Source organism: Muscardinus avellanarius (assembly GCF_963383645.1).
Source record: "Muscardinus avellanarius genome assembly, chromosome: 3".
Taxonomy (NCBI): domain Eukaryota; kingdom Metazoa; phylum Chordata; class Mammalia; order Rodentia; family Gliridae; genus Muscardinus; species Muscardinus avellanarius.
Genome location: NC_137788.1, coordinates 44,637,244 through 44,650,049, shown reverse-complemented (window position 1 = coordinate 44,650,049; position 12,806 = coordinate 44,637,244). Strand labels below are relative to the sequence as shown.

General features: G+C 44.8%; 1 protein-coding gene across 1 annotated transcript in view; it reads right to left on the bottom strand.

Moving 5' to 3' along the window:
• Positions 1 to 2,552: 2,552 nt before the first annotated feature.
• The window catches only part of ZFYVE9 (zinc finger FYVE-type containing 9), a gene marked incomplete at both ends in the record, with an annotated part of 66,824 nt that continues 56,570 nt past the window's right edge, over positions 2,553 to 12,806 (bottom strand). The window contains 4 exons of the mRNA XM_080692245.1: positions 2,553 to 2,714; positions 4,522 to 4,698; positions 8,586 to 8,691; positions 10,807 to 10,969. Coding sequence (XP_080548371.1) covers positions 2,553 to 2,714; positions 4,522 to 4,698; positions 8,586 to 8,691; positions 10,807 to 10,969 — 608 coding nt within the window. The remainder of the gene's footprint in view (positions 2,715 to 4,521; positions 4,699 to 8,585; positions 8,692 to 10,806; positions 10,970 to 12,806) is intronic.

Here is a 12,806-nt window from a genome sequence, read left to right as displayed (position 1 = left end):
GCTTAGACCTCATGCCTCTGAGTTTAAGGGACAGATCCCGTCACAGTTCTCTGTAGCTTCCACCAGCAAAGCCTTTGGAGAGGCAGATGTGAACTGTAACCTCCCACGCCGGGGAGAGGGGTAAACCCAGACATTTCCCAGGCCAGGCTTTTGGACCTGTCTGCAACTATACTGCCAAACAACTGCACTGCTAATCTGTGGTTTCTAAGCTCTAGGTTCAGCTGTAGCCACTGGGGAGCAGCCGCTCACTGTCCCCGAGGCCGTCACGGACCCAGACTGGCACTTTTGCTAGAGAGAAACGCCGTGCGGCGCGGGCTCTCAGAAGACGTGGAGAGGCCTGGACATGGTGGCGCATCCTTGTAATCCCAGCATTCGGGACATGGAGACCAGAGGATCGCGGTTCACAGACCGCCTCGGCTACTCACTTAGGCCATTTGCAACTCAGTGAGACCCCGTTTCAAAAAAAATAAAAAATAGGGCTGGGGGTGTAGCTCGGAGGTCAATGCCCCTGAGTTTCATCCCCAGAACTGCAAAAAAAAAAAAAAAAAAAAAAAAAGAGTATAACAGAAAGTGGTAATAAACCAGCCTGAAGGTGCTGCATTTGGATAACAGATATTAAAGCACCAAAATAGGGAATAAGAGGCATGAAAAAATAATCACTGAGGCCACACTGAAAATTAAGTGAATAAATACAAATTAAAAGAAGAGCTCTGTTTATAGATTCCCATTTCAGTAAAGGTAGAGGGAGTGGCAAAACTGGAAGGTTATTTTGTAAGCATCATAGTAAAAGATCAGTACAGGTCAGGAATATTAGTGGATACTAAATCTAAGGGAATGCTGATGAGTAAGACGTTTTCATGATCTAAAAGGAACTAATATTGGCTATTAGTTCATGGGGTATTATAGATAATGGGGAAACTGGACAGCATCTAGAGCAGGTGATCAGATTTACCACCACCAGTGAACAGCAAAGGGGGATCAAGTGATTCTATTAGACGGAAACATCAAACTCAAAAGGAAGTATTTTTCCATTAAAAAGCAGGATGGGAGCTGGGCGTGGTGGCCCATGCCTATAATCCCAATACTTGGGAGGCTGAGACAGGAGGACTGCAGGTTCAAAATTAGCCACAGCAATTCAATGAGGCTTACGTCAACTTAGCAAAATCCTGTTTCCAAATAAAATAAGGATGAGGTGCAGCTTGGAAGTAGAATACCCCTGGGTTCAATTCCCAGCACACCACACACACACACACACACACACACACACACACACACACACACACACAATTTTAAACAGCCAGGTGTGGTGGTGCACATTTGTAATCCCAGTATTTAGGAGGCTGAGACAGGAGGATCGTGGTTCACGTGGTCAGCCTCAGCTACTTAGTGAGGCCCTCTGCAACTCACTGAGACCCTGTCTCAAAGAATAAAAAATAGGTGTGGGTTGCATCTTGGAAGTAGAATGCCCCTGGCTTCAATCCCCAGTACTGGTACCACCAAAAAAACAAAAAAAAAGGTTTGGGAGTGGAGCTCAGAGGTAGAATTCCCCTGGGTTAAATCCCCAGTACCACGCACATAAAAAACAACAGGATGGCGGGGCCTATATTCACAAAAAATACCAATAGCACAAAAGATAAAGGCAAGTCATGACAGCTACATGCTATGTCTGACCCTATGGTTATTAGCAGGGAAGGTGCTACAAAGGATATTACTAAGAGATGGTGGGACAGAAGTTGAAAATTGTTCTGTATTATGTAAGAATGCCCTCGCCGATAGGAAATGAGCAAGAAAGTAATCAGAGTGAAGGGCTACATGTACACGGCTTACTCTGAAATGCTTCCGTGTTTCCATGGGAGGAAGGAGAAGACACCTGTGAGTCAAATGGGGCCGAATGTTACCATGTAAACAGTGGGCAAGTCTGGGCACCAGCATACACAGCAGTTTCCTGTACTTGTAACTTCCTGGAAGTTTAAATGTCTCAATAAAAGGTTTTTAAAAATACTTCTAGTATATAAAGAGTGATGAGTATTCTAGTAAACACAAACAGAAATCTAAATGTGACTTCTATTGTTAAACAGCTGTGGTGTGGCCGGGCAGGGTCAGCATGGGGTTCTTTTTATACCATTCTGTACCAAGAGTGTGAAACTGATGCTTCGTAGTTTATTTTCCCCTGGCCCTCCCACCCCGCCCTGGCGCTGGTTGTACCCATAGGAGCATTTCTGAGCACATGACCATAAGTAATCTTAAAATAGAAGAGCGGAGTTCTTGTCTAGACAGTAACAGAAGGGGATTAGCTGCAAAGATAGCGTAACTTGTGCAGTAACAGAAGCTGCCCAGGTCTTCTCAGTGGACAATGCATAGAAGACGTAGAAATATGGAACATCTGTCCCCACCCCCTTTCCCACCCGGTCCCCAAGCTCCCGCTCCCACCCTATTACCCCTCCCAATTATTAGTGTTAACAAAAGCTTAATTTTCCAGTTTTAAAGTGCAAATGATTTGGGTATGACTGCTGCTGCATCAGGTCTGAAAAGAAAAATGAAGTCCTCTCTGGCTACGCGATGTTTTCCAGAATATAAAAGATAAGCTCCATGACGACCGGGCCCTCGCTGAGTTGGCAGGCCCCTCCGTGGATCACTGGCACCAAGGCGCTGTCCAGGTCGTTCATGTACTGCGAAGGAAGGGGCTGACCATTGCTCCCTGCTTGATAGCCAACCTGTTGCACAGAGAGAAGGGGATGCCAGGTCACTGGGTCTAGCAGGAGAGGCCATGTCCTTCCTGGGAACGGGCTAGTCACAGGACAGTGGATACAAATCTCCATTCTTCCTTGAATTGTCATTTGCCACCCTGTCATTTACTTGTCCTTGCATGACTATAACACCTTGTACTAGTAACTTAAACTATCAAGGTCTTAAGCTGGGTGTGGTGGCACACGCTTGTAATCCCAGCATTGGGAGGCTGAGACAGGAGGATCGCGGTTCTCGGACAGCCTCAGCTACTTAGTGAGGCCCTCTGCAACTTAGTGAGACCCAGTTTCAAAATAAAGAATAAAAAATAGAGCTGAGGGTATAGCTTGAAGGTAGAATACCTCCAGGTTCCATCCCCAGTACCGAAAAAAACAAAAAAAGATTAAGGTCTTTGTTTTCTGGATGGGGAGGTACAGAGAGAGGTATGGAGAATAAAATACTTTAACTTTGGTTGCAAAAATTAAAATGAAAAATACAATACACTCTCCAACACAGCAAAGAGTCATCTGTGCCTTATTTTCTAAGCACCTGCAAACACAGGACTTTAAAGCAACAGGAACTCTGCCCTTGAGAGGCTTACAAATTTAGAAGAAAAAAAAATGCTTGTTCTTTCTTTTTTCTTTCTTTTTGTGAGGGAATTCTTCCTCTCCAGCTAGACTGTCAGCATCATTTGGTATAGGGCCATGATACTTCACTAGTGTTACCCCGATACGGTTGGTAAAGCACTGGACAAAACCTTATGTCAAAAATAAATATTTGCTGATTGGTGACTACTCAAGAAACAGAACCAGACATATAGCCTTTTCGTCATCTCCTGATAATGGCACAATTCTGCATTCGGAAACCAGTTTCTCCCCACAAGCACTCAGACCAGGAGCAGCTTGTTGGGCGAACGAGTACTTAGCTAGGAAGGCGGATCACGCTGAGAGGCCAAACTCATTTCCAACTGACTCAAAGCTAACAGGCTATGGGAGGGGAAAGCTCTGGCTCCCCCCCCCCCCCGCATTACTGGGGATAGAACCCAGGAGCATTCTGTCTCCGAGCTACACCCCCAGCCTTTGAAACAGGGTCTCAGTGAGCTGCAAAGGGCGTAAGCAGCTGAGGCTGTCCATGAACCGCAATCCTCCTGTCTCAGCCCCCCAAGTACTTGGATTATGAGCATGTGCCACCATGCTCAGGTCTGGCAAGTTTTAAACATCAAAGCAACACCATTAGGGCCTGCCAAGCCATCTAAGACCCAAAGAAAATGTAGAGAGATCCAGGTGTTTGGCCACAAGAGAAAGACACTGGGAGAAGGAACTGGGGCTTGGGAGATGAAGACTGGCATTAAGGACAAAGGACATTAAGTAAGACAGAACAGGAAGCATGGCAAGAGAAGACTTGACTGACAGGAGAATTACTGGGGCTGGGTGGGCTGGATCCTGGCTCTAACCAGTGTGAACACACTGGCAGTGAGAAAGACCAGTCAGCAGAAGCCTGCTCTGGCTGGACTTAGAAAACAAGAGCGTGGGGCACGCCCTCGCAGGGAGCACACGTCACAGGGTGGCAGGGACCTGGCAGGAAGAAGGAAAGCAGGCAGGGAAGCAGCCACAGTTCAAAGGGTTGAGAGTGTCTGGGTTTTTCATTATACGAGGGAGATCAGAACACCACTTCTGCTCAGGCCAGGAGGTCCGGACATATAAGCTGTAAGCTTTGGGTTGATTCAGGAAACCTCAAGTGGCAGAAAATAGACACTGCCTATGGCCAGCTTCCAAAGCTGCCCAAGACCCTTCTTACCTGATCTGAGTCGAGGGTCACACGCAGTCCCAGTTTCGTCATCCCATCCTCCTTCAGAAGCTTGAGGTGGGGACAGAGAGCAAGGCAAAAGGCCTTGGCCACATGCTCAGTCAGTCTGCTGTGATCTGCAGGATCGCTCAGGCAATTATGCTGGTCATCATTTTCTAGGAAAAATACCTGTTCCCCAAATAAAAAAGATTCTTAACCTTGTGCATAGACTTTAAAAGAAACAAGTGGACTCTGTAAATGAACACTGATTCTCCAAGATGACCTCACAGGACCAGGACACGACACCATCAAGTCCTTGGTTCATGGGAAGCACAGCGTGGACAAAACCACCCCCAGCTCCCCAGCCTGGTGGCAGCGGCCGGTCCACTTCCTGCAAGCCTCCGCCAGGCTGGTGGCACAGTCTACACAGAACCAGGGAAGCCTCCATTCTGCACTGTAGACTTGAAAAGGCTAAGAGCTGTGTGTAGACAGTTTTCTTTGGAAATGATTTGAGAGTCTAAAAGTATGGCCCTATAGACTGTTATCCAGTCCCTTCATTTCACAGATTACTCAGGAAGGGGAAGCGACACACACTCAGGTGCACAGAGATGCGTAGACAGGTCCAGGCATGGAATCCACATCTTCTTGCCTCCCCACCACATGGCCCTGTGCACAGGCAGAAGCACAGCATGCGTGGAGTGGAGGTCCTAGTCACACACAGGTGGGACACAGACTTTATTTCTTTCCTCTATTTATTTATTTTTTTGGCAATACTGGGGGTGGAAGCCAAGGGCATTCTACCTATACCCCCAGCCCAATTTTTTAATCTTTTATTTTATTTATTTTTATTTTTATTTTTTGGTGGTACTGGGGGTGGAACCCAGAGGCTTTCTACCTCCAGGTTATACTCCCAGACCTATTTTATACTTTATTTGGAAACAGGGTCTCACTAAGTTGCTGAGAGCCTCACCAAGTAGCTGAGGCTGGCTTCGAACCTGTGCGATCCTCCTATCTCAGCCTCCCAAGCGTGGGGATTACAAGCATGCGCCACCACACCCGGCTTAATCTTTTGAGACAGGGTCTCACTGAGTTGCAAAGGACCTCACTAAATAGCAGAGGCTGTCTGCGAACCACGATTCTCCTATCCAGCCTCCAAAATGCTGGGATTACAAGCATGTGCCACCATACCTGGCTTCTTTTCTCTCCTTTATTTTATTTTTTTTTTTTTGTGGTACTGGGGTTCCTGGAAGCCCTTCTACCTCCGGGCTACACTCCTAGACCTATTTTATATTTTTTTATTTGGAAACAGTCTCTTAAGCCAGCAAGGCTGGCTTCGAACCTGTGCAATCTTCCTGTCTCCGCCTCCCAAGCGCGGGGATTACAAGTGTGTGCCACCATGCCTGGCTTCTTTTCTCTTTTTGAGACAGGGTCTTACTATGTTACCCAGGCCGGTCTTGAGCTTATGAAATCAAGAGATCTGCCCACCCCAGCCTCCTGAGTAGCTGGGACTTTGGGCATATGCCAGCATAACCAGCTTTCAAAGGACTTCTTAATGCCAATCCTCTGTAAAAATAGAAAGCACCCGCCGGGCGTGGTGGCGCACACTTGTAATCCCCGCGCTTGGGAGACAGAGACAGGAGGATCGTGCAGGTTCGAAGCCAGCCACACACGCTGGCTTAGGAGACCCTGTTTCCAAATTAAAAAAAAAATGTAAAAATAGGTCTGGGAGTGTAGCCCAGAGGTAGAAGGGCTTCCAGGAACCCCAGTATTACCAAAAAAAAAAAAAAAAAAAAAAAAAGAAAGAAAGAAAAAAGAAAGCACCCAAGCCGGGTGTGGTAGCACATGCTTGTAATTCCAGTACTTGGGAGGCTAAGACAGTAAACGATCACAGGTTTGTGGGCAGCCTCAGTTACTTAGTGACGCCCTCCGCAACTTAGTGAGACCCTGTTTCAAAATAAAGAATAAGAAATAGGGCAAGGGGGGGGCGTAGCTTGGAGGTAAAATGCCCCTGTTTTAAAATCCCCAGTTCTGCCAAAAAAAAAAAAAAAAAAAAAAAAAGGAAAAGAAAGCACCACCTGCCCTCTCTGGATGTTGTAAAGAATAAACTACATGAAGGCAAATGTAAAAGAAAAAAAAAGCAAATATTTACTATTATGTAGACAAACCCTAGCTTACTGCTCAGTAGGGACTTACACTAGGACCACCACCGAAGGGGCAGCTCTGCAGGCCGGGGCCTGGACACTGGTGAGGTGGCAGCATGCCATGATGGGAAGATCTCTGGCCCTGCACTGCCAGTCCCAGCATCCGTCACCAAGCTCTAAAGCCTGTCTTCTAATCTGCATGAAGGGATGGCTGTCCTGCCAACTTCACTGAGTTACCAAGGATGGAAATGGAGGAAAGTGATGTCATACATTTTATAAGTAATTAAGAGTTTTACATGGCCCAGATGGCTATGATTAACCTCTAAGATAGCTTGCATGGTAAGGAACTTAATTTAGTGGAAAAGAGCTTAAAAGTTGGCCAAAAGTGAGTTTGAATCAGAAACTTGCCATTATTTATATCATAATTTTTTTGTGTGTGTGTGGGTCTGGGGATGAAACCCAGGGGCATTCAACCTCCGAGCTACACCCTCTGACCTATTTTTTATTCTTTATTTTGAAACCGGGTCTCACTGAGTTACAGAGGACCTCACTAAGTAGCTGAGGCTGTGCACAAACCACGATCCTCCAGTCTCAGCCTCCCAAACGCTGGGATTACAAGTTACTTAATTGTTAAGCTTTAGATTTTGTTTTGTTTTGTGGTATTGGGGATTGAACTCAGGGGCATTCTACCTCCAAACTATACTGTAGTCCTTTTTACTTTCAAACAGGTTCTCACTAGGTTGTTGAGAGCCTCCCTAAGTTGCTGAAGCTGGTCATTAACCTTGCAGGTGCTCCTGTTCCAGTCTCTCAAATGTGATTACAAGTGTGAGCCACCATACCTGGCTCCCCTTTGTTTGTTTGTTTTTTTTTTTAAACAGGATTACGATAGGTTGCTGAGTCTTGCTAAGTTGCTGAGGCTGGTCTTGAACCTGCCATCCTCCTGTCTCAGCCTCCCAAATACTGAGATTGCAAGGGTATGCCCAGATAGAACACATCTGGGTAGTTTTGTTTATTATAAAAAAAAATTTTTTTTTTGCGGGTCTGGGGATGGAACCCAGAGGCAATGAACCTCCAAGCTACACCCCCTGCCCTATTATTTATTCTTTATTTTGAAACAAGGTCTCACTAAGTTGCAGAGGGCCTCACTAAGTAGTTGAGGCTGTCCTTGAACCACAATCCTCCAGTCTCGGCTTCCTGAATGCTGGGATTACAAGCGTGCACCCCCACGCCCGGCATAATTTTATTTTTTACAACTATGTTATCTGAACCAGACTGACCTCTGGCTGCAGCACAACTGTCACAGCTTTCTGAAGAACACATGTGCCACTCAGAAATGTACTCTTCTTGAATGCAATGCACATCAGTCTCTAAGAACGAGGTCATAGGAAGAAGGATACATCACACTGTGATGACTGTGGCCGACTAACACCTGCTGGCATTTCTTGCCAGTGATCTTAGATAGACACAGGGATTAGAGCATACTAGGTAAATGCAAAGATTTTGTTTTTCCTCAGCAAGATTTTTTATCTTTCAGAATAAGCCCAGAATATGGCTCTCAGCCTGGCATAAAGTGGTGCTCAGAGAAGGTAAAGGAGCCGGGCGTGGTGGCACACACTTATAATCCCAGCATTTGGGCATCTGAGAAAAGAGGATCTGGGTTTGTGGCCAGCCTCAGCTACTTAGTAAGGACCTTTGCAACTTAGTGAGACCCTGTTTCAAAGTAAAAAATAAGACAGGGCTGGGGGTGTAGCTTGGAGATAGGATGCCCTTGAGTTCCATATCTCTATCTATCTATCTCTCTCTCTCTCTCTCTCTCTCTCTCTCTCTCTCTCTCTCTCTCTCTCTCTCTCTCTCTCTCTCTCTCTGTCACACACACACACACACACACACACACACACACACACACACACACACAACATAAGTTTAGTTTCTTACCTCTGTCCACCTGATAACTTTTCCATTTGCTTTATACTCTGATCCATGGAATATCTTTACATTTGTTATGGATTCCATGGACTTCCCATCTATAGGACTTATGACACTGAAACAGAAGAAAGCAAGAGAGATCAAGTCTTGATACTAATTACATGAGGTGCCTTGATGAACATACTTTGTGGTGCACTATTATATAAGCCGATGTAGAAAAACATACAGCTGGGCGTGTGGCTCACGCCTGTAATCCCAACATTCGGGAGGCTGAGACCGGAGGATTGAGGTTCGCGGACAGCCTCGGCTACTTAGTGAGGCCCTCTGCAACTCAGTGAGACCCTGTTTCAAAATAAAGAATAAAAAATAGGGCAGGGGGTATAGCTCGAAGGTAGAATGCCCCTGGGTTCCATCCCCAGACTCGCAAAAATTAAAAAAACTCAAGTACAAAATATACAACATGTTAGGAGTCGACTCTCTTTAATGTAAAGAAATTAATCAAGGCTGCTTTCCCCAGTGGGCCTTCATGTACAGCGGCGGCCACTCGCTCTGTTCTCCACTCACTCCTGGCTGTAACAGCCACCATGTCAGATCCCTGGCTCTGCTCTACAGATGAACTTCTAAAGGAAGAGGAGCATGCCAGCCAGCCTCAGCTACTTAGTGAGGTATTCTGCAACTTAGTGAGACCCTGTTTCCAAATAAGGAATTAAAAATTGGGCTAGGGGTGTAGCTTGGAGATAGAATGCGCCTGTGTTCATTCCCCAGGACCACAAAAAAAAAAAAAAAAAAAAAAAAAACACAAAAAAACAAAAACACCTGTAATCCCAGTGCGTAGGAGGCTGAGACAGGAGGCTCACAGGTTCCAGGCCAGTGTGTGGTAACTTAAGCAAGACTGTTTCAAAATTATATATATAAAAAAAACTAGGTGGGATGGTGTATGCTTGTAATCACAGCATTTGTGAGGCTGAGACAGGAGGATCGCAGTTCAAGGACAGCCTCAGCTACTTAGTGAGGCCCTTTGCAACTCAATGAAACTCTGTTTCAAACTAAAGAATAAAAAATAGGGCTGGGTTGGCTGGGAGGTAGAGTTGAATGCAAGCTGATTTTTTTCTCTTTCTTTCTTTCTTTCTTTCTTTCTTTCTTTCTTTCTTTTTTTTTTTTTTTTTGGTGGTACTGGGGTTCCTGGAAGCCCTTCTACCTCCGGGCTACACTCCCAGACCTATTTTTATGTTTTTTATTTCGAAACAGGGTCTCTTAAGCCAAGTGTGGCTGGCTTCGAACCTGTGCGATCCTCCTGTCTCCGCGTGCGCCACCACGACCGGCTGCAAGCTGATTTTGAAATTAAATTTTCCAATGAAGAATGGGAAGATAAAGGGTTAATTATAAAACAGACAAATTAGCCGGGTGTGGTGGCACACATTTGTAATCCCAGCATTCAGGAGGCTGAGACCTGGAGGATTGTGGTTCACAGCCAGCCTCAGCTACTTAGTGAGGTCCTCTGCAACTCAGTGAGACCCGGTTTCGAAATAAAGAATAAAAAATAGGGCAGGGGTGTAGCTCGAAGGTAGAATGCCCCTGGGTTCCATCCCCAGACCCGCAAAATAAGTAAATAAATAAATAAATAAATAAATAAATCAGACAAATATTTGGGTTCCACCCCCAGTACCCCCACACACAAATTAAAATCTTTATCTCCTAAATAACTGTCAACATCTTTTGTACTTTGGCACACTTATTTGTAACTGTAAAGCTAGACTGAATCACTTGTAAGTAGGAACTATATAGAGTTCACTTTTGCTTTTTTTTATTATAAATTGAACACAGGCTCTCATGGAAACTGAGCATGTGCTCTACTTTAGAGCTATAGCTCAGCCCTATTTTTTTTTTTAATTTTTGAAATAGGGTTTCATCAAGTTGCTATGGCTGGCCTTGAACCTGTGATCCTCCTGTCTCAGCCTCCTAAGTACTGGGATTACAGGTGTATGATACCATGCCTAGTTCTCAATAACTCAAGAAAGACTGTTTTATCAGCCCTTCCCCTTATTCTTCCCTCAAAAATATATACAAAAACTCAGATATTAAGCTAAAAAACAAGAAATTTAAAATTCTATGCTGTATAATTCTTTTTCTTAGGCAGGCTTTCAGAAAAATGGTAAGAGACCAGTGTAGACAGCAGACAAAGCCCAGAGCCCGGGCCCTCGGTGCCCTCGGAGAAGTTGGCTGCACTCACCCCTTGTTAACACTCTTGTCGTCCTCCACCCACTGGATGTGGATGCTCTCCTGCGGATCCTCTGCATCTGCCTTCCCGCAGGTGATGGTGAAGTCCTTCATCTCGCGAAGCGCCTGTCTCAAGGACTCCATGTTCTCTGCAGTGATCTGGACCATAACGCCGTCTAAGAATCAGCACCAAGATAATATGTGTGGAGACAATGCAAAGCGGGGAGGGAGCAGAAGAGACACAGGACCCAGTGTCTAGCGTATCCCTCTGACATTAAATATAAAACTTTGTTCTACTCGCCAAAGCTGACAGCTTGCAAAGACTTTGTTCTTTGAGCTGCTTCTTTTACTTACTGAAAGAGCTTTGAGATGAAATCCACGATGGGTTTTCCTAAAGCACTTGCCTGTTAATTTCAGTTCAGATAAACTTACAGTTTTCTCCTGAGAAGTGGTCTCGCTGCTCTTCTAGATTCACAGAGCGTTTTGTTCCTGCTTCCTCTCTTGCATTAATCATGCTCTGATTCTATGTACTTATCGGTTTGTGTCTCCATCTGGCTCACCTTGCCAAGACTGTCTGGCACAGAATGAATGCCCAGGAAATATTTGCTACATGGATCACTTAATACACTGCAGGAACAGGCTTGGAAGTAAACACCCCTATTGAGCAGCAGTAAGGCCAGCCTACTAGAGAGTCACATGGGCGACTTGGCCAACAAATGGTAACCAATTTTCAGCTGCTACTACCGGAGTCAAAGGTAAACACTATGACTGAGGTAAAAGTTGTCACATGCTGAGAAATCATCCTGCTCCACTGATGCATTATCTTGTCAGCTCAAAGAATTTCTGAAGAGTCTCAATAAAATTTATAAATAGGCAGCCAATTGCTATACACAAACACTGAAATGCAAGACTGTAGAAACTCCCAGCTAGTGACTTTTAAACACACTAATGTGCATTATAACAGTCTGTGTCTTGCTGGGCATGGTGGTGCAAGCCTATAATCCCAGTACGTAGGAGGCTGAAAAAGGAGGATTGTAGGTTCAAGAACAGCCTCAGTGAGTACTGAGATTCTCATCAACCTAACAAGACCCTATTTCAAAATAAAAATTAATAAAATAAAACAGGGCTAGGGGGTGTCGCTCAGAAGTAGAATGCCTCTGGGTTCAATTCTTGTACCACACACACATAAAAAGAATCTGTGTATGTTCAATTTATCTTTTGTGTGTTTATGTGTGATACTGGGGATTGAATCCAGGGGCATTCTACCTCTGAGCTATACTGCCAGACTGATTTTATTTTTTCATTTGGAAACAGGGTCCCACTAAGTTACGGAGGACCTCAAATTGCTGAGGTTGGCTATGAACCTGTGATCCTCCTGTCTCAGTCACCCAAGCACTGGAATTACAGCTGGGGATAAATTACCTTGTTCAATTTATCATTTTAACAACATTTAAAGGGTGCTTTGCAGGCATAGTGGCTCATGCTTGTAATCCCAGCATTGGGGGGCTGAAAAAGGAGGATCGCAGTTCACAGGCAGCCTCAGCTACTTAGTGACATCCTTTGTAACTCAATGAGACCCTGTTTCACAATAAGGAATAAAAGAAAATAGAATTTCCCTGAGTTCCTTCCCCAGTACCAAAAATAAAAAATAAAATAAATAAATAAATAAATAAATGGTGCTTTACACTGAGATCCCATCTAACCCCAATCAGAATGGCAAGCATAAAGAAATCAATTAATAAAAAATATTGTCAAAGATGTGGGAAAATAGAAACTCTTCTACACTGTTGGTGGGAGTGCAACTAGTTTAGCCACTATGGAGATCAGTGTGGAAATTCCTTAGAAACTGGGAATGGATCCACCATACAATCCAGCTATAACACTACTGGGTATCATTCGAAAGGGGCTGAAATCAGAGAACTACTGAAATTCATGCATACTCATGTTCACAGAGGCACAATTCACAATAGCCAAACTATGGAACCAACCTAGGTGTCTATCAACAGATGAGTG